Source organism: Muntiacus reevesi, chromosome 1, assembly GCF_963930625.1.
Source record: "Muntiacus reevesi chromosome 1, mMunRee1.1, whole genome shotgun sequence".
In the NCBI taxonomy this organism is placed as follows: domain Eukaryota; kingdom Metazoa; phylum Chordata; class Mammalia; order Artiodactyla; family Cervidae; genus Muntiacus; species Muntiacus reevesi.
In genome coordinates, this window is record NC_089249.1 from 284,357,447 (window position 1) to 284,377,012 (window position 19,566).

At 41.6% G+C, this 19,566-nt stretch overlaps 1 protein-coding gene across 1 annotated transcript in view; it reads right to left on the reverse strand.

Annotated features, from left to right (window-relative positions):
- Positions 1-1,104: 1,104 nt before the first annotated feature.
- The window catches only part of TMEM232 (transmembrane protein 232), a 206,909-nt gene continuing 188,447 nt past the window's right edge, over positions 1,105-19,566 (reverse strand). Inside the window, exons 12-14 of the mRNA XM_065920544.1 lie at positions 5,940-6,033; positions 3,644-3,899; positions 1,105-1,169 (exon numbers count right to left, since the gene is read on the reverse strand). Of these exons, the coding sequence (XP_065776616.1) occupies positions 1,105-1,169; positions 3,644-3,899; positions 5,940-6,033 (415 nt within the window). The remainder of the gene's footprint in view (positions 1,170-3,643; positions 3,900-5,939; positions 6,034-19,566) is intronic.

Consider the following 19,566-nt stretch of genomic DNA (forward strand, 5'->3'; position numbering starts at 1 on the left):
TCTTTTAATGTCATGGCTATTGTCACCATCCGCATTGTTTTAGGAGCCCAAGAAAATAACATCGGTCACTGTTTCCAGTTCTCCCCTATCTACTTGCCATGAAGTGATGGGACTGGATGCCATGCTGAGTTTTAAGTCAGCTGTTTTACTCTCCTCTCTCATCTAGAGGCTTTTTATTCCTCTCCACTTTCTGTTAGAGTGGTATCATTTGCATATCTGAGGTTTTTCATATTTCCCCTAGCAATCTTTGGAGAGAGAAACGGCAGCCCCCTCCAGTATTCCTGCCTGGAGAATCCCCATGGAGAGCGCGGCCTGGCGGGCCTCAGCCCACGGGGTCGCAAGGAGCCGGACGCCACTGGGCCCCGAAGCACAGAGCGTCAGCAATCCGGCCAGGGATAAGTGTGGCTAAAGCTTCTTTCCAAGTAACTTACATTAGCTTAAAAGGGAAGCTAGAAGAGAAGAAACCCAGAGAAGAGGACGGAACACGCATCGGAAAAGCAGGCCTAACTGCACCGGGGCCCGGCGGCTGGCGTTGGGCACGCGCGGTCCCCGCGCCGCGTCGCAGTGTCCGGGCCCTCGCGCCTCCCTCGCTCCGCGATGCCGGAGCGGCGCCGGGCAGCGCCCCAGGCCGGGGACGGCGGGCCTCTCCCGCCTGCTCCTCCCGCGGCCCGCGTCAGCGGCCTAAGTCAGCCCCGGGGCCTTCTCACCGCGTGGGCCCGGGACTGCTTTCCCGTCCCCTCGGAGGGAGCGGCGGAGCGGCCGGCTCCCCGAGGGCCGGGCCCCGGCGCGCGGCCCGCTCAGGCTCCCAGAGCCGCTCCTCCGCGTCCCCTGGTCCTCGGGCCCCAGAGCCGGGAGAGGCTCCTGTTTCGCCACCACGTTTATGCGGCCTTTTCACTTCTTAGTTCTGTAACGCCTCTCAGAACAACTCCTGACGTTCAAGTCTCTGTTAAAAGTGACTAACGGGTTCTGTTTTCCTCATTAGCTTCTGCATGAATTGAGTTGTAGATTAATCTTTTTTATGAACAACTGAGGCTCAGTTAGGTTCAGTCATGTGGTCAGTGTTTCACAGCCGCCAGGGGGCGCAGCCCGAAGGTGGAGCCAGAGCTAGACGCCCCGGACTCGCCTCACATTCCAGGCCGCAGGAGGAAGACCGTGAGAGGTGTGTGCTGCTGAATTTTAAAGAATAACAAGCATAAAACACTTAGAGAATAATTTAAGAGTAAAGGTATTTACCCATCTAGCTAGGTGATTAATCACCATCCTTATAGCTTTATTTAATATATATATTCTTAAATGTATATATTCTTCATTTATTTATGCGAGTGTATATGTATATTCTTTTGAAGTTTCTTTCCAAATTTCCACCACCGTGAAAGAAAAAGGATTTCCTTGAAAGATATGAGTCCATAAGGAGAATAGGTAAAAAGCACGCTGGAATACTAAGACAACCGTGGACGTCAGAAAGCAGCAGAACCAGGGGGAGGAGATGAAGCAGAACAGGACAGAAACACCCAGGCCTGCAGATCAGAAGCCTGAAGGCAGGTTAGCCCTGGCCTCAGAGCGAAGAATGGCTCAGAAATTGCTGGCACTGGGCTTCTCAAAGGTGATTGTGATACGGTAGGACCTTACACAATTCTTACAAGTAGCCGTCAGATCTCCAGAATCCTTTCCCCACTACTTCCAGCCCAGTGATTCCGTCTCTGCAACCCAGAAGAAGATTATTACTTTAAACGGCACTGAGGGTTTGGTGACGCTGAGCACAGCGTGGAGGAAGGACGGTGGAAATCTGAGACCTTCATCCACAGCAGTGCACGACTTCAGTGAGTGTGCGTGCTCAGCCGCTCGGTCGTGTCTGAGTCTTGGTGACCCCGGGGACTGCAGCCCGCCAGGCTCCTCTGTCCATGGATTCTCCAGGCAAGAATGCTGGAGTGGGCTGCCACCTCCTTCAGGGGGTCTTCCCGACCCAGGGGCTGAACCGTGTCTCAGGTTCTGGCAGGCAGACTGTTTATTGCCAGTGCCACCTGGGAAGCCTGAGGCTTCTGGGGAGAGAGGAAACAACTGGTGGAGGAGGAGTTTCGATGGGACAGGATTCTGAGAAGAGGGCTGGCTGGCCTTCAGGGAAGGGACTGAAGAGATTTCTTCCTCACACGTGAGAAAAGCAAAGCTTGATGGAAGTATTTGGAAAGGTGCCTTGGGAGATATTATTCCTGAGAACTTACATATTCTGTGTGTGAGGAGAGAAGGATGAGGAGCAACATAAGTTTGAGTCAACTTTGAAGGAAATCAAAAGAACACCCTTCCCTGCATCCATTTCTACTGCACGTTATTGTTACCTTAAAGAATGATTTTATAAATTCACATAGTGCAGGTCACAGACTTATGGCCCACGTCTCAAATTTACCCCAAAAGGAAGTGATTTTTTTTAAATTGGCTGCTAACATTTTTAAATTCAGTAGCATATTTTGAAAAAGACTAAGGGCATCTTTTTTAAAGACTAGATGATCCTACAACATGTTGCAGAGTGGAGTGAGGTGGTGGCAACTTTCTTAGATGGAGTAGATCTTCTACAGTCGATCACTAAATACGTGACCTTTCTGACCCAGAAGCCGTTTGAGTTTGACATCCTGAAAACATCTGTCTTTTGAACATGACTAAGTCACTTGTGCAAAACTGTGGTGGGGTTATTTATCATTTTTAGAAAAGTACTGTAAAGTATCAGAAGAGCCCCACTCTGTTACTCTACCCATAGACTGGGAGTGTCAGAAGTGAAACAGCATTTTAAAATGTCTCCTGATGGGATGAGTCCCTCCAGTTAGGTCTTCTAAGACCATGCAAGTCCATTCTCATGACCTCACCTGGCAAAGTAAAATTACCATCACACAGAAGGCTCCCATGGTATCTCCTAGAGATTGCGTCATCCTGACAAGAGGGTCCCGGCCAGGTTTGTCTGTATACAGCAGCTGATTGCATTCAAGCTTCCCAGGTGGCACTGGTGGTAAAGAATCTGCCTGCCAATGCAGGAGACCTAAGATACGTGGGATCGATCCCTGGGTCAGGAAGATCCCCTAGAGTAGGGCATGGCAACCCACTCCAGTATTCCTGTCTGGCGAATCCCATAGACAGAGGGGGCTGGCGGGCTATGGTCCATAGGGTTGCAGAGTCTGACACAACTGAAGCGACTTAATATATGCACATATACAAGCTTCTGACATGCGGTTTGACTTGGCATAGATTGACTATGAAACACAAACCCAAGCAGGGGCCTTACATGTTTTATTAGTGTAATAGTTATCATAGGAGTACTGATTGATGTCCATCCCATTTTAAGAAATAGTTCTTATTTGTGACTCATTAATAATTTGCATAATCATTATATGCAATATATGATTATTATGCAATAATCGTGTCTATGTAACTCTTCAGTGAATTTCAACACTCTGAGAATCATTATGTGTATGATCACGAGATAAGAGTCAATTAGCTCTAGCCACATTCTTGAAAACATTTAACTAGTAGTACACGTCACACAAATGTGATTAAGTGCTAACTGTTCTTTTAGGACTAAGCTATGACTATTAAAGAACCTGCACCAAGATAAACTCCTTTCTAAGAAATTACATTTAATTACAAATTTTTTCCTGACCTGTAGCTTTCTTGGTCTCTTTCATGTAACGAATTTCTGGCATATGGACCTCAGTTGTAGGGATCATTTTCTTTTCTAAGGAAACTTCTTCAGTCCTAGGGGGAAGCTCATAAGGTTTGGTTTGCTTGTGTAGCTTCTCTTCTCTTCTCTTCATTATTTCTCTGAAGCGGTTTTGCTCCTGTAACTCCTTATCTTTCCGTTCTTCAGCCTCACATATTGCGTCTTTCTTCTGCCGCATCTTTTGCTCTTCCTCCCACTGTTACAGAGAGAAGGTATCATTTACATGTGATTTCCCATGAAAAAAGCCTATTGGTTCACTCAGGGCTTCAGTCATCACACTGCAGAGCAGCAGCGGTGTGCAAGGCACCTTGGCGTCTGTCAGCAGTTTGTTGTCTGCCCTAATCCTTGCACGTCAGGGACACTTGATAAAATTCAACCGGCTTGGCAGGGCATTAACACGGCAGCTGTGTGTTGGCTTTACTGTCAGTTCTACAGACTCCACCTTCCCTCCCCCATTCAGGTTTGTAATTTTAAGCCCAGAAATTGAGCAGAAAAGTAGATTTATAGTCCAGAGATCTGGATTTGTATGTAGACTCGGTCATTTACTATCTTTAAAACCTTGAACAATTAACTGAATCATAAAGCTACATTCTTCTTATTGGTAAATGTTTTACAGACTTGTTGCAAGGATTAAATTAACCACTGTAAGAGCATTTGTAAAGTGTGAGATATTAGTACAAAGCACTATAGTTATAGCTATTTCAAAGGAAATGTATATAGATGAATACTTTTTAAAAATATGATATTCAGAGAAGCTTCGATAAACCTCTACAAGTTAGTACTACCAGACTACTCTTTGATTAGGCCAGCCATAGATCAAACAGTTTGGACCCTATCTGTTCTCAAACATATTTTCCAGAAAGGATGGCTTTGCCTGTCTATAGAAAGACTGATGGTAGTGAATGCTTTCTGCTGCTGCTAAGTCGCTGTTTATACCCTTGGAAGGGAGAAAAGATGATGGCTCTTAGGAGGCATTTCCTAGCCTCCTGTCTATCACTCAAAACAGTGTCCTCTGCCTCTTTAGGCCAGTGTGTTTAATCACAGAGTGATTAAAGTCTTTTGACTCCTTCAAGGGTACAGAATGATAAGGCAAAAGATTTTTATTCTGTTACTAAAATGACACTATGTATGTGTGTATGTATGCACATTGGCAACTTGCTATCTTCTATAGTATAGTCCAGATAATTTAGTTGAAGTGAATGGTAAAATTATAGTTGCTGCAACTGATGAACTATTAGGAATTTTTGATAATGCCTTGTACCTATGATATATTGGCTTAGCATAAATGTTATTAGTGAATAAAATAGCAATACTATAGCTCTCATTTTGTAATTCTAGAACATCATTCAGTTTCCAAACCACAATACTTGTGGCTATTGCTACAGTGGCTTAACTATTGGCTCTGTGAATATTTAGTGTGTGAACTATTGTGAACTATCTGTGAAATAGTGTGAACTATTTAGTGGGATCAGTAAATGAAATAACCACTTATTCTTTCTCAAAATATCACTAATAAAAGGAATGTAAAAAAATCAACCATGGGAATATAAACACAATCTGGGAAATAATACACAACTGGTGATAAAATTAATTTAAACACATTCTACATAGTATTGAATCCCTATTATATTAAAAGAAAAACCAAAATATAATTATTCTACTTATATAAGTAACTCTATATTAGTAACTTATAAGTATGTAAATAACTCTACTCCTAAAAAGAAGCAGTCATAAATGATTTGGGAAGAAATCACTGATTATATGGAGCTCAGTGGATTAAAACCTGTTCAGTGGCCCTGCCTTGTTACTGCTTGTTTAACTGACACCAAGAACAGAATATTAAAGTCATTCTAATACTTCAGGGGTAAAGAGTGGTCACTGAAAAACTGAGTCAGAACAGTTTTGTTCTTTTATTAAAAATACAGAAGAAATCAGTGTTCAGTGTCCAACATTAGATTTCTATCACACACTCACAAAAATCAGTACTAATTCAGGAAACAGAATAAGGCTAGTACTTTATAAATGAAAGAAAAGTCAAAATTTCTGTAACCCAATGAAGGCACTGAGGTATATAGATAGTACAGTGAGATATAATTCAATTTGGCAAATCTCAATGAAAACTCAGTCTACTTTTGGGTTCCATGATTAGTGTTTCCATCTCAGAACTACACTTTCTGATTAAAAATGCCCTTACAGAGCAAAGCTTTTGCTACTAGTTTAAGAAAATCAAACTTACGTGATGGTCGATGATTCTTGCCAACTCTCTGTCCGCCCTGGTGAAGAAATCTGGATATGGAAACAAAGGAACCTCTGCCACAGAAGAATATTCCCTTCAAAAGAGCAAAGAACAGATGCAGTATCAGGTACAGACACTCCTCCTCCCCAGGATACACAGATTTGCAAATCACCATTGTTAAGCATTTTGATTCTCTATTGCTAACATGGGAGACTTACTCTGTATAGAAAATTAAATATTAGTTTTTAGTTTCTATAAACCATTTGGGTTATTCAAACTGACAGTTTTGAGGGTAAGGTATGGCATACAGAATGAGAACAAGAAGATAATAAAAAGGCAACCTCTCCTAGGAGATATAAATACTTTAGCTGGTCGGTAGCGAATGAGATGCTATGAAAGGTTTCAGGAAGCCTGAAGTAGACTGTGCCCACTGGGGAGATGAACATGCCCATCCCCGTACACAGCCCCATGACCCTGAAAGTTCTGGTGGAATTCTAAGCCTAAGAATTTGATCTTAGATCTACCAAAAAATGCTATAACGTCAATATTTCTTTCAAGCCTTTGTATGACTAAGGGTGGAACTGTAGGAGACTCAGTGGACGTGCAGGCAGTACAAAGCTGGGCCCTCGACTGGTGGAGATTTAGCATTACACATTCCACATCGTAACTATATCATTGAATTTATCACCAAGAGACTATTGTGAGTGTAGAAATATGTTATATAACAAAATGGTGATAGAGAATATGGTTTTGAAGGAGAGAAAGTAGGTTTAAAGGAGAAGCTCTTGGGAAAGGGTCTATGAAGAGGTGAAAATTTCCATATTCAAAAAGCCTGATCAGTTTTTAAGACTATAATGTCTAGTAAGCACTTTTTCAAGTTGCTGCCTCTAACCTTTGTGGCATCCTTCTCTCCTATCACTGGGTTGCTTGATGCCACACTAGACATTTCTCAAATCCTTCCACTTATCTTCATCTCCACTATTATTTTCCTTATCTAAGCAATTATCTCTTACCTGGACTAAGACCTCCTTGTTTATAATCTCTGCATCCATCATGCCTTACTCTTTTTATTCTTGTCTCGATAGAGTAGCCAGAATTTTTTTTCAAAATACAAAATGGATCATGTCAATCCCTGGCTTCAAACTCTTCAGTAAATCCCCAGTAGCTTTAGAATGAAGATTACATCTCTTGGGACTTCTTGGTGGCCCAGTGGCTAAGACTCCATGCTCCCAATGCAGGGGACCTGGGTTCAATCCCTGGCTGGGGAACTAGATCCCACATGCTGCAATGAAAAATAAGATCCTGCATGCTGCAACTAAGACCTGGCACAGCCAAATAAATAAAACTAGTTATATATTTTTTTAAAGATTGTATTTCTTGTTGAAGAAGGCTGAAATATACCGTGCATTTGTTGCATGGCTTCTCCAGACTTACTTCTCTCCCTCCTTATTGGCTGAGGCCCATGCATTTGTAACACACGGGCTTTCTTGCAGTTGTTGTGATGTGTTCTGCTCCACCCTACCTACTATTGTTTATTTGTGCACGCTGTCGCCCCTTTCTCCTTTCTGCAAAGTCCCTTCGCTCCTCTTCGTCTCTGCTGCAGTGCTCAGTTCAGTTCATTCGCTCAGTCGTGTCTGACTCTTTGTGACCCCATGAACTGCAGCACACCAGGCCTGTCCAGCCATCACCAACTCCCAGAGTCTACCCAAACTCATGTCCATTGAGTCGGTGATGCCATCCAACCATCTCATCCTCTGTCGTCCCCTTCTCCTCTCGCCTTTTTTCCAGCATCAGGATCTTTTCCAATGAGTCAGCTCTTCACATCAGGTGGCCAAAGTATTGGAGTTTCAGCATCAGTCCTCCCAGTGAACACTCAGGACTGATTTCCTTTAGGATAGACTAGTTGGATCTCCTTGAAGTCCAAGGGACTCTCAAGAGTCTTCTCCAACACCACAGTTCAAAAGCATCAATTCTTCAACACTCAGCTTTCTTTATAGTCTAACTCTCACATCCATACATGATGACTGAAAAAACAAATGCCTTGACTAGATGGACCTTTGTTGGCAAAGTAATGTCTCTGCTTTTTAATATGCTGTCTAGGTTGGCCATAATTTTCCTTTCAGTGAATGAGCGTATTTTAATTTCATGACTGCAGTCACCATCTGCAGTGATTTTGGAGCCCAAGAAAATAAAGCCAGCCACTGTTTCCACTGTTTCCCCATCTATTTGCCATGAAGTGATGGGACCAGATGCCATGATCTTAGTTTTCTGAATGTTGAGCTTTAAGCCAACTTTTTCACTCTCCTCTTTCACTTTCATCAAGAGGCTCTTTAGTTCTTCTTCACTTTCTGCCATAAGGGTGGTGTCATCTGCATATCTGAGGTTGTTGATATTCCTTCCAGCAATCTTGATTCCAGCTTGTGCTTCGTCCAGCCCAGTGTTTCTCATGATGTACTCTGCATATAAGTTAAATAAGCAGGATGACAATATACAGCCTTGATGTTCTCCTTTTCCTATTTGGAACCAGTCTGTTGTTCCATGGACAGTTCTAACTGTTGCTTCCTGACCTGCATACAGATTTCTTAGGAGGCAGGTCAGGTGGTCTGGTATTCCCATCTCTTTCAGAATTTTCCACAGTATATTGTGATCTACATAGTCAAAGGCTTTGGCATAGTCAATAAAGCAGAAACAGATGTTTTTCTGGAACTCTCTTGCTTTTTCAATGATTCAGCGGATGTTGGCAATTTGGTCCCTGGATCCTCTGCCTTTTCTAAAAGCAGCTTAAATGCCTGGAAGTTCATGGTTGACATATTGCTGAAGCCTGGGTTGGAGAATTTTGAGCATTACTTTGCTACCGTGTGAGATGAGTGTATTAACTAGCTGCAGTGCTAGTTAATGCTTACTTATCCTTCCTCTTCTCAGTTCAAGCCCCAGTAACCACAGCTATCAATCCATCATGGACTTTTCCTTCATCAAACTTATCTGAGTTGTAACTTCACATTTATCTGTGTGCCTGTATGAGTTTTATTTTCTTGACTAAATATGAGCTGCATGATTGTGGACACTGTTGTTTGCTAGTCACTGTCTCCACAGTGCCCAACCCAGGCCATAAAGATGAGTCTACCACACAACGCTCTATGTCAGCAGAGCGGTGCCCAGTACAGCGAGAAGATGGCAATCTCAGGAGGTAAGTCATCAGAGTAGAGCTAATAACAGGGATTCATAGGAAAACAACTCATTTGACAGGTGAGCAGGGAAAATATATGCACATAGAAGGTTTGGGAATATTTAATCCCATTCCACAGGTTGCCTTTTCATGTTTGTTTTTTTTGCTGTGTAGAAGCTTTTTAAGTTTCATGTACTCCTGCTTGTTGATTTTAATGTCAACTTCATAAAATCATTGCTAAGACCAGTGTCAAGATGCTTTTCCCCTATGCTTTCCACTAGGAAGTTTACAGTTTCAGTTCTTACATCTAAGCCTTGAGTCCATTTCAGCTTTTGTGAGTGGTATGAGATAGGGGACAGATTGCATTCTTTTACAAGTGAATATTCAGTTTTCCTAGCACCACGGTCTTCCCCAGTGAGTATTCCTGGCCCCCTTGTCAAACATTAGCTACCCATATACCAGTGAATTTATCTCTGGGCTCTTCCTTCTGTTCCATCGGTCTCTGGGTCTGTTTACGCCGGCACCGCACAGTTTTGGTTACTTTGATTACTGTGTGTTAGTCGCTCGGTCTTGTCTGACTCTTTCCAACCCAGTTGACTGTAGCCCACAGGTTCTTCTATCCAGGGAATTCTCCAAGTGAGAATACTTGAGTGGGTTGTCACTTCCTTCTCCAGGGGAACTTCCCAACCCAGGGATTGAACCCAGTCTCCTACATTACAGGCAGATTCTTTATTATGTGAGTTACCAGGGAAGCTTGATTACTACAGCTTTATTATACATTTTGATATCGGGAAGTGTGAGGCCTCCAGTTTCATTCTTTCTTGGGACTGCTTGAACTAATTGAGGTCTTTCGGGGTTTTATACAAATTTTGGAATTGTTTTTTCTATTTCTGTGAAAAATGTTATTGAAATTTTGATAGAGATTACACTGAATGTATAGATCACTTTAGCTTGTAGGAACATTTTAACAGTATTAAAATCTTCTGATTTATGAGCATAGAATATCTTTCAGTTTGTGTCTTCAATTTCTTTCATCACTAAATTCAAGTGATGACAGCACAGAACTGTCATCTCCTTAGTTAAATTTATTCCTAAGTATTTTATTCTTTTTGACAGTATTATTAAAAGATTGCTTTCTTTATTTCTTTTAAGTAAGATCATTGTCAGTGTCTAGAAAAGCAGCTGATTTTTGTATGTTGATTTTTTTTTTTTAATCCTGCAACTGTACTGAATTAATTTAGCAGTTTTAACTTGGTGGCTCTTTTGGGTTCTCTATATGTAAAATCACATCATTTGCAAAACTGTTAAATTCTTTCTACTACCTAACTGCTATCACTAGGAATTTCGGTACTGTTTTTAAGTATAAACAGTGAGGGGGGCATCTTTCTCTTATTTCTAATATCAAAGTGAAAACTTTCAGCTTTTCACCACTGAGTAAAATGTTAGCTGTGGGCATATTATTTATGTCCTTTGTTATGTTGAAGCATGTCCCTTCCATACATAATTTGTTGAGAGTTTCTAATCATGAAGATGTAATATAATCACATTTACTGAAATAATCATATGGTTTTAATCTTTCATTCTATTAATGTGGTGTATCACATTTATTGATTTATGTGTTTTGAACCACACTTGCATTCAAGGGGTAAATCCCACATGATCATGGTTTATGATCCTTCTAAAGTGTTCATTTTTTGGAAAATTTGTATTTATTTTTAAATTTAAAAAATTCATTGATATATTTGATGCACAATATTATATAATAGGTTATAATAGATTTATAATTTTAAAGGTTATACTCCATTTATAAATATTGATATTTCCTTTATTAGATAATATATCCTTGTCACTTATTTTATACAGATTAGTTTATACCTCCTTATCCCCTATATTCCTATCCTGCCCCACCCCCTTCTCTCTTCCTATTGGTAACCACTAGTTCACCTCTATATCTGTAAGTCTCTTTCTGTTTTGTTATATACACTAGTTTATTGTATTTTTTAGATTCCACATATAAGTGATATCATAAAGTATTTGTCCTCCTCCGTCTGACTTGTTTTACTCAGGATAAGTTCCTCCAAATCAGTCCATGTTGCAGATGGAAAAGCTTCATTCTTTTATGGCTAGTAGCATCCCACTGTGCATCTATACCACAGTTCCTTTACCCATTCCCCTGTTGATGGACATTTAGGTCGCTTCCATATCTTGGCAATCGTCAATAACGCTGCAATGAACATTGGGGTGATGCTTTTTATTAGTGCTTTTCCCCGTTTGGACATGGACCTGCGGGTGGAACTGCTAGGGCACATGGCAGCTCCATTTTTAGTTTTCTGAGAAATGCCCATACTGTTTTCCACAGTGGCGGCACCAGTGCACATTCTCAGCAGGGAGACAACAGCATCTGGGGGGCCCCTTTCTCCACATCCCTGTTAGCATTTGGTATCTGTGTTCTTCTTGGAGAAAGCCATTCTGGCAAGGGTGAGGTGATATCTCACAGTGATTTCAATCTGCATTTTCCATATGATTAGTGATGTTGAGCATCTTCTCATGTGACTGTTGGCCATCTGTGTGTCCTCTTTGGGAAAAAAAAGCAAAACATCTATTCAGATCTTCTGCCCTTTTTAGAAATAGAGCTGTTTATTGTTTTTGGTGTTGAGTTGTATGAGCTGTTTATAGATTCCGGGTGTTAACTCGTTATTGGTCATGCCATTTATATATATATTTCCCCATTTAGCAGGGTTTTTTTGTTTTGTTTTGTTGATGGTTGCCTTTTTTTGTGCAAAAGCTATTAAATAGGTCACAGTTGTTTATTTCTTTTGCTATAGCAGAAAGATCCTCCCAAAATGTCAAAACAGGTCAGCCTATGTATTGCTCTAAGATATTTTGGTCCTACATTTAGAACTTCAATTTTTACACTTAGGTGTTTAATCCATTTTGAGTTTATGGCTTTATAGTTTATAGTTTATAGAGATCTATAGTTTATAGGATCTATAGTTTATAGAGAATGTCCTACTTTCATTCTTTTACATGTAGCTATCTATCTATCCCAGCACTACTTTTTAAAGATACTTTATCCTCCATTGTATATCTGTAACTGTTTGTCATAGATTAATCTTCTATAAGTGTGTGAACATTTCTGGACTCTCTTCTGTTCCATTCATCTGTGTGTCTGTTTTTGGGCCAGTAACATACTGGTTTGCTTATGAGGCAAAGCTTCTTCTTTTCTCAAGATTGTTTTACCTTTTTGGGGTCTTCCATGTTTCTGCATACATTTTAAAATTATTTGTTCTAGTTATGTGAAAAATGTCCTTAATATTTTGATAGGGATTGCCCTGAATCTGTGGACTGCCTTGGGTAATTTGGACATTGTAACAAAATTAATTCTTACAATCCAAGAACATGGTTTATCTTTCCATCTCTTTATGCTGTCTTCAATTTCTATCACCATTGCCTTAAACAGTTTTCTGGCTATAGCTCTTTTAACCTCCTTAGATAGGTTTCTGTCTTGGTATTTTATTACTCTGATGTGATCGTAAATGGGATGGTTTCCTTAATTTCTCTGATAGTTCATTGCTAGTGTATAGCAATGCATCACATTTCTGTGTATTAATTTTGTATTCTGCAATGTTTATCGAATTCATTGATGAGCTGTGGTGACTTTAGAATTTTCTATGTATAGTATCATGTCATCTGCAAACAGTGATGGTTTTGCTTTCCAATGTGGATTCCTTTTATATCTTTTTTACCTCTGATTACTGTGGCTAGGGCTTATCTTTTGTGTATCTACTGTAGGTTTTTGTTTTGTGGTTACCATGGGACTTGTATAAAGCATATCTTTATTATAATAATCTAGGTTGATAACCTTACCTCAGTTGCATACAAAAATTGGCTCTTAAATAGAACTGTCCATTAATACTCCAGGAGCATTGTTCCCAATTCCATTTTAACCCATTCTTAGGAAGCATAAATCATTTTTTAGGAAACATGAATGTATCATGTCCTCAGAGACACACTTAAACAAACATAATTTTCATACTCACAACCCAACTTAATCATATTAAATCTGTCATACATCTTTAAAACAGGAGGTTTAAAAGTAATTTTCTGGGCACATGAATGAAAATTTTTAAACTCAATATTAATTTTTCATATTGGAAGAGTGATTGCTTCAAGTAAAAAATTGCCTGTAAGTGTGCTTGGACCATTATTTTTATTTTCTTTCACCATAATTAGCTTGCCCAAATAACAAAGCCTCAAGATCACAGGTTCCTATAAGGGACAGGATTTAAAGCACAGATATTTACAAGAAAGTTTCCAAAATTAAAAGAAAAACAAACAACTAACATCAAATAAATCTCCTTGGCTACTTTTAAAAAGTAGGTTACTAAAGAAAGAGTTTGTTCTCAACTTGAATATAACCATTACTTGGACCCATGTTAAAAATATGTGGAACCTATTGAATTGCTATTGCTTTGTATTCCTGCATTTTTAAATACCCTATGGATATTGTCTGCTAAGTGAGAGTTAAAAAATTGTTCTGTTCTCACCCATCCAACACCTTCTTCCTGGGTAGTGATCCCGTTTCTTCTAGGCATGAAGAACTGCCAGTCAAGGAAGGCTGCAGGGTCCTTAGGCTTCTGCCATTCCCAATGATGTCGTCTGTCTCAGACATCAGATTCTACCGTTTCAGTCTCATTTTCCCTTGTCAGCCAGACTATCGATCTAGTAGTTCGCATACACACTGCATGCTGGAAAGTTTTAGGTGTCACTTTCACATTGAATAGAGCTTACAGTGCAACTAAGGAACTCAAAGTCATGGATTTTTAATTTCTTTTCAGTTCATTGAGTTAAAATGGATATGTTCACTAAAACGATTCTTCCTGCAATTCCAAATACAATCTTTTGTAGGATAGTGAGCCATGGACGGCCCTCTGCTACCCCAGCATTGTGGAATCATCTTCTATTTCAACTTGTCCACAATCTCCTAAACCAATTTAGTCACTAGAGTCTGGAGTCTTGCCATTAATCTAATTTTGGACACTTAATCTGTGTGATTATCACAACAGGATTGTGATGTGATTGACTGAAAGTTTCCAAAAGACATAGCAAAACAAGATCAAAAATCTTTAAGGACAGCTTATAGAAACTTATGGAGATGATTTCACAAAGCAGGGGAAAACACAGCATGCCCCAAGGCAGAGGGAGATTCCAGAAATCCTTTAAAACCAATCTGTAAGGATGAGTATGAGTTAGTGTAGTGTGATTTAGAATAAAGTTTCCTAAAACTTAACTGAGTCTCAAAGAGCCCTTTCAGGGACATAGGTTGGATGGAGAATAAGTGATGACTTCAGTTTTGAGCATGTTACATTTAAGGGTCTTCTTACACCAGCTGGAACCTGCTGGGCCCCCATCACAGCCATCCTGGGAATACTCTGACCACTGTCCTCTGTCAGGGCCAGTGTTTTCTGAACTCACTGTTGTCTGTTGCTTACCCTTGATTGATCCCTTCATTTGGGAGGAGACTCTTAAGAAGACGATGAATAGAAGGTAACTAATATGAAAATGCATTTATTCTATCCTTATATTTAATAATGTAACCTCATGAACTGTAGCCTGCCAGGCTCCTCTGTCCAGGAAATTCTTGCCAGAATACTGGTGTGGGTAGCCTTTCCCTCCTCCAGGAGATCTTCCCAACCCAGGGATTGAACCCAGGTCTCCTGCATTGCAGGCAGACTCTTTACCGTCTGAGCCACCAAGGAAGCCCAAGTATTTAATACATTGTGGCAGGGATAAATTCATATGTCATTTGTTATTTGAACTCTACCCAAACTAACTAATAGCATACAGTTTGATAAAGTTTTACATGCAATCTTATCTATTTCCAAACATTATAAACCAAATATATTTAAACATCAACAGATACTTCTTATCCCAGAGGAGGTATTCTGTCCGTCAGTGCACTGAGGAACTGATCCACTGCCTTCTAGGCTCTGAGGCTGGCTTTCATGGCATCTGAGGCCATCCAGATTCCCAAGCATTTGTGTGGCCTGTTTATTCTTTCTGAAACTGTATGATTTATTTATTGCTAATTTTCTTAATAGACAAATGCTGAAATCACAATTAACAAAACAAATGTTTACTTCTTGCTTCCATAAACTCTGATATAATTCATTAGGAGTTCTCCATCCGGTGACCAGGGAACTCAGGGTCTTTCCATTGTGTAATGCCACCATCTCAATATATAGCTTTCAAGTTCACTTTGACAGAGAAAGACTTGAGAGGAAAGAGGCTAGTTTTTAATTGCTTTGGCAATTAAATTGAATCGTGTCACTTCTGCTCATGGTACTTGGCAAAAAACAAGTGATTCAAACCCAGGGTTTCTAAATTTTGACCATGCTGACATTCGGGCTAGATACATTATTTTGCTGGGCTGGGGGGGGTGGGGGCGGCAGTGGGAGGGGGTGGCTGTCCTATACATTGTAGGATATTTAGCAACACATCTGGTTTTGTCCACTAGATAGCACTGACACTCTCGACTTGTGACAAGTTGAGTGTTAACACTGCCAGGGTCTCCTGGGAGGCAAAATCACTCCTGGTTAAGAATCACTACTCATCTAACTGCAAGAAAGTCTTCTGGGAAAAATAAAGAAACACATGAAATGTTTTATGATTGCTAATGGTTCTCTCTTATCACAGGAAGTTTTAAGCTTCCTTTTTCCTTAGTTTTTCAATTTTCACAAAGAAGAGTGCGACAGATTTCAAAGAAGGTCCCCAGTAGCCCCCGCCTCCTAGTACTCATGCCCCATGTGTATCTCTCTTGAGTATGCAACTGACACAGTGACTTGTTTCTAACCAACAGAACATGACAAGTAATGAGATATCACTCCTATGATTAGATGTGATTTTTGTCTTACTGGAAAATTCTCCTTTGCCTTCTTGGCATTTATGCCTTGGCAAATGATGTTGCCGTATTGGAGAGGTCTACAAGACAAGAGCTAAGGATGGTCTGTGTCCAGAAGGCTGCAAGTTGTTGAGATGCTAATCTAGTAACCCACAAGGAACTAAATCCTGCCTAACTTGTGAGTAATCTTGGAAGTTGAGTCTTCCCTGCTTTGCCTGCAGATGAAACCCTAGTCTTGACCAACACTCTGATTGCAGCCTTGTGAGAGATTCTGAAACAGTAAACCCAGCTAAGTTATTAATATGTCTGGATTCCTGACCCAATGAAACTGTGAGATAATGTAGTTTTGTTTTATTTTCTTCACAGTCATTTATTACAGAGCAATGATAACTAATGGGCTTCCCAGGTGGCACCAGTGGTAAGGAATCTGCCTGCCAATGCAGGGGACATAAGAGACGCTGGTATGATCCCTGGGTCAGGAAGATCCCTTGGAGGAGGACATGGCAACCCACTCAGGTATTCTTGCTGGGAAACTCCATGAACAGAAGCCTGGCGGGCTACAGTCCATGGGGTCACAGAGTCAGACACGACTGAGCATCTGAGCACCAATGATAACTAATCTGGGCTTCCCAGCTAGCACTAGTGGTAAAGAACCCACCTGCCAATGCAGGACACATAAGAGGAGCAGGTTCTATCCCTGGGTGGGGAGGATCCCCTGGGAGGACATGGCGATCCACCCCAGTGTTCTTGTCTGGAGAATCCCATGGATGGAGGAGTCTGGTGGGCTATACTGCATAGGGTTGCAAAGAGTTGGACATGACTGAAGAGACTTAGCATGCAAGCAATGATAACTAATACAAAATGCCTTATGGTAAGTCTTTTCAAATTTATTTTTGAGCACTATTTGGGCCACTTAAATGTATAAATGTGGGTTTAATTTTTCAAATTTCATTGATAAATAAATCCCCTGTGTCTTCTTTATATCTCCTCCATGCTCAGGACTCCCTTTATTCAAATGTTAGACCTCCAGAATTGTGTTTTTAATTTTATCTTTTTGTTCCCATTTTTCCTCTTTGTCTTTATTATACTTTCTAGAGATTCCATAAACTTTATCTTCCAAACCTTCTGTTGAATTTTTAGCTTCCATTATTACATTTTAAATTTCTGAGAATAGTTTCTTTCTCAGACTGCTCTTTTTCTATAGCCTCCCTTTTTCATGGATGAAAACATTTTCATTTATTTCTCAGAAGATAATTATTATAGATTTCTAAAAAAATTTCCTTCTATCATTTTGCACTGTTTCAGTATAAAGTGACTTTACATTTTATTTATTTCAGTCCCTGTCTATTATACTGGAGTTTGTTTTTCAAATATTTGGTTTATCTTATATATCTATCATATTTTAACAGCTTTACTGAGGTAAAAATAGCAAATAATAAGGTGTGTGTGCTGTGTGTGTTCTAAGTCATTTCAGTTGTGTCTGACTTTTTGCAACCCCATGGACTCTAGCCCGCCAGGCTCCTCTGTCCACAGTAATTCTCCAGGAAAGAATACTGGGGTGGGTTGCCATTTCCTTCTCCAAAATAATTTGATACACTATGATATATATATATATATTATGCTCATAGAACCATCACTATTTTTGAGATAATTAACCATCATTCCCCAAATATTCCTCATGCCCCTTCTCTCAATTATTCATGACAAAAGGCAAAATAGTAAAAAGGCAAGGGGAAGCTATGGATGGGTTGTTGAGGCTTATTAATTAATGGACCTCATCATGCAGGGATTGGGAAGTGATTATATTAATGATCTTTCACTGAATAGCAAATTACCCCTAAATAAGCAGCTTAAAGCAACAAACACCCATCATTTCCGTTTTCCTAGGTCAGGGATTTGGGCCCGGCCTTTGGCTCTGGGTCTCTCAACAGGCCGCTGATCAAGATGCCGGCAGAGGCTGCAGAAAGCCCCTGCCGGGGGAGAGTCCGCCTCCAGGCAGCTTCCTGAGGGCTGGGGCGCCTCAGCCCTCAATGCTGCTGGCCTCCTGACACTCAAGACGGCCCGGGACGACGCTGTAGTCCATTCCCCTCAGGGTTAGCGAGCGTGAGAGAGAGAGTCTCTAAGACAGAAGCCCCTGTCCTTTGTAACCTCTGCCGTACTCTGTTCATTGCAAGTGAATCACTCAGTCCAGCCCATACTCTAGAGAAAAGAAGCAGGCACACTCCAGGCTCTGACGGCGGCCGCTGTCTGTGAGCCGGGTCTGGCCGCCACTGCGGCTGCGTGGGACTGCGCCGTACGCGTCCGCCCCTCGGCCAGACCGGAAGCCGAAGGTCAGTTTGCAACTTCCGGGCACTTGAACCGGAAGCCTCTGGAGGGCTGCTGTTCTGCCGGGCGTGCTAGGTGACCCTGGATTAAAATTATCATGAGGGAAAACTAGGAGGCAGGAGACAAGAGGCGTAGAAGGACTCGAGTGAACCTCCTCTCAGGAAAACGCCAACCTCACGACTAACTTCTGAGGAACCACTGACAAAGACTCAAAACTACCTAAAAAGGCATATTCTGCGCCCAAGGAGAAGCCCCGATGAGTCAGAGGTGCATTCTCAGCCCCACGTCAGGCCCCTCAGCCTGGCGTCTGACGTCAGAAGGAGGAGGAGCCCCCCGCCACCAAGCGTCTGGCCTTGAAGGCCTCAGGGCTCCAATGGGAGCTCCAGGGACCGGGGGACAGACTCCGCTCTAGGGGAGCACATAGATGTTACATACGCCTAGACAGACGCAGGGCAAAGCACTGGGACGCTTCAGGAGCCACGGCTGAACCGACCGCAGGGCTTGGGGTTTTCTCCAGGGTAGGCAGACGTCCGCGGTGGCTGACTGTGGAGGCAAGGAAAACAGTGACGGAGGCCCCCAGAACATTCATCTTCATGAGCTCTCCTGAGGTCACCACTTGGACCCCATCCAAAGCCTGCAAGCTCCAGTGCTGGGATACCTCAGGCTGAACAACGAACAGGGTGAAACCACAGCCCCATCTATCAGGAGGCATGAAGCTGTCCTGATCCCACAGCCATCTATAAACACACGGCTTGACATGACCCTGCCAACAAAGGAATGCTCTCGTGCCTCTGCACGTCCATCAGCCAGTGGACAGCCACTAGTCCCTCCTGTCAAGGAAGCCTGCACCAGCCTCTGGACCAGCCTCACACACCAGCAGGGCAGACACTGAAAACAAGAACTGCAGTTCTGCAGCCTGTGGAGCAGAGACCACAAACAAACAAAGTTAGACAAAAGGATGGCATAAAAATATGTTCCAGATGAAGAGTGAAGATAAAACCCCCAAAGAACAGCTAAGTGAAGTGGAGATGGACAATCTACCTGAAGAAGAATTCAGAGTAATGATACTGAAGATGATCAAAGATCTTGGAAAAATAATAAAGGCACAGACTAAGAGGATATAAGAAATGTCAAAGTCTCTGGTTCAAGCCCAGGTTTTAGCAGCTATGTTTGAGCTGGTGGCTCAGATAGTAAAGAACCTACCTGCAATGCAGGAGACCTGGGTTCCATCCCTG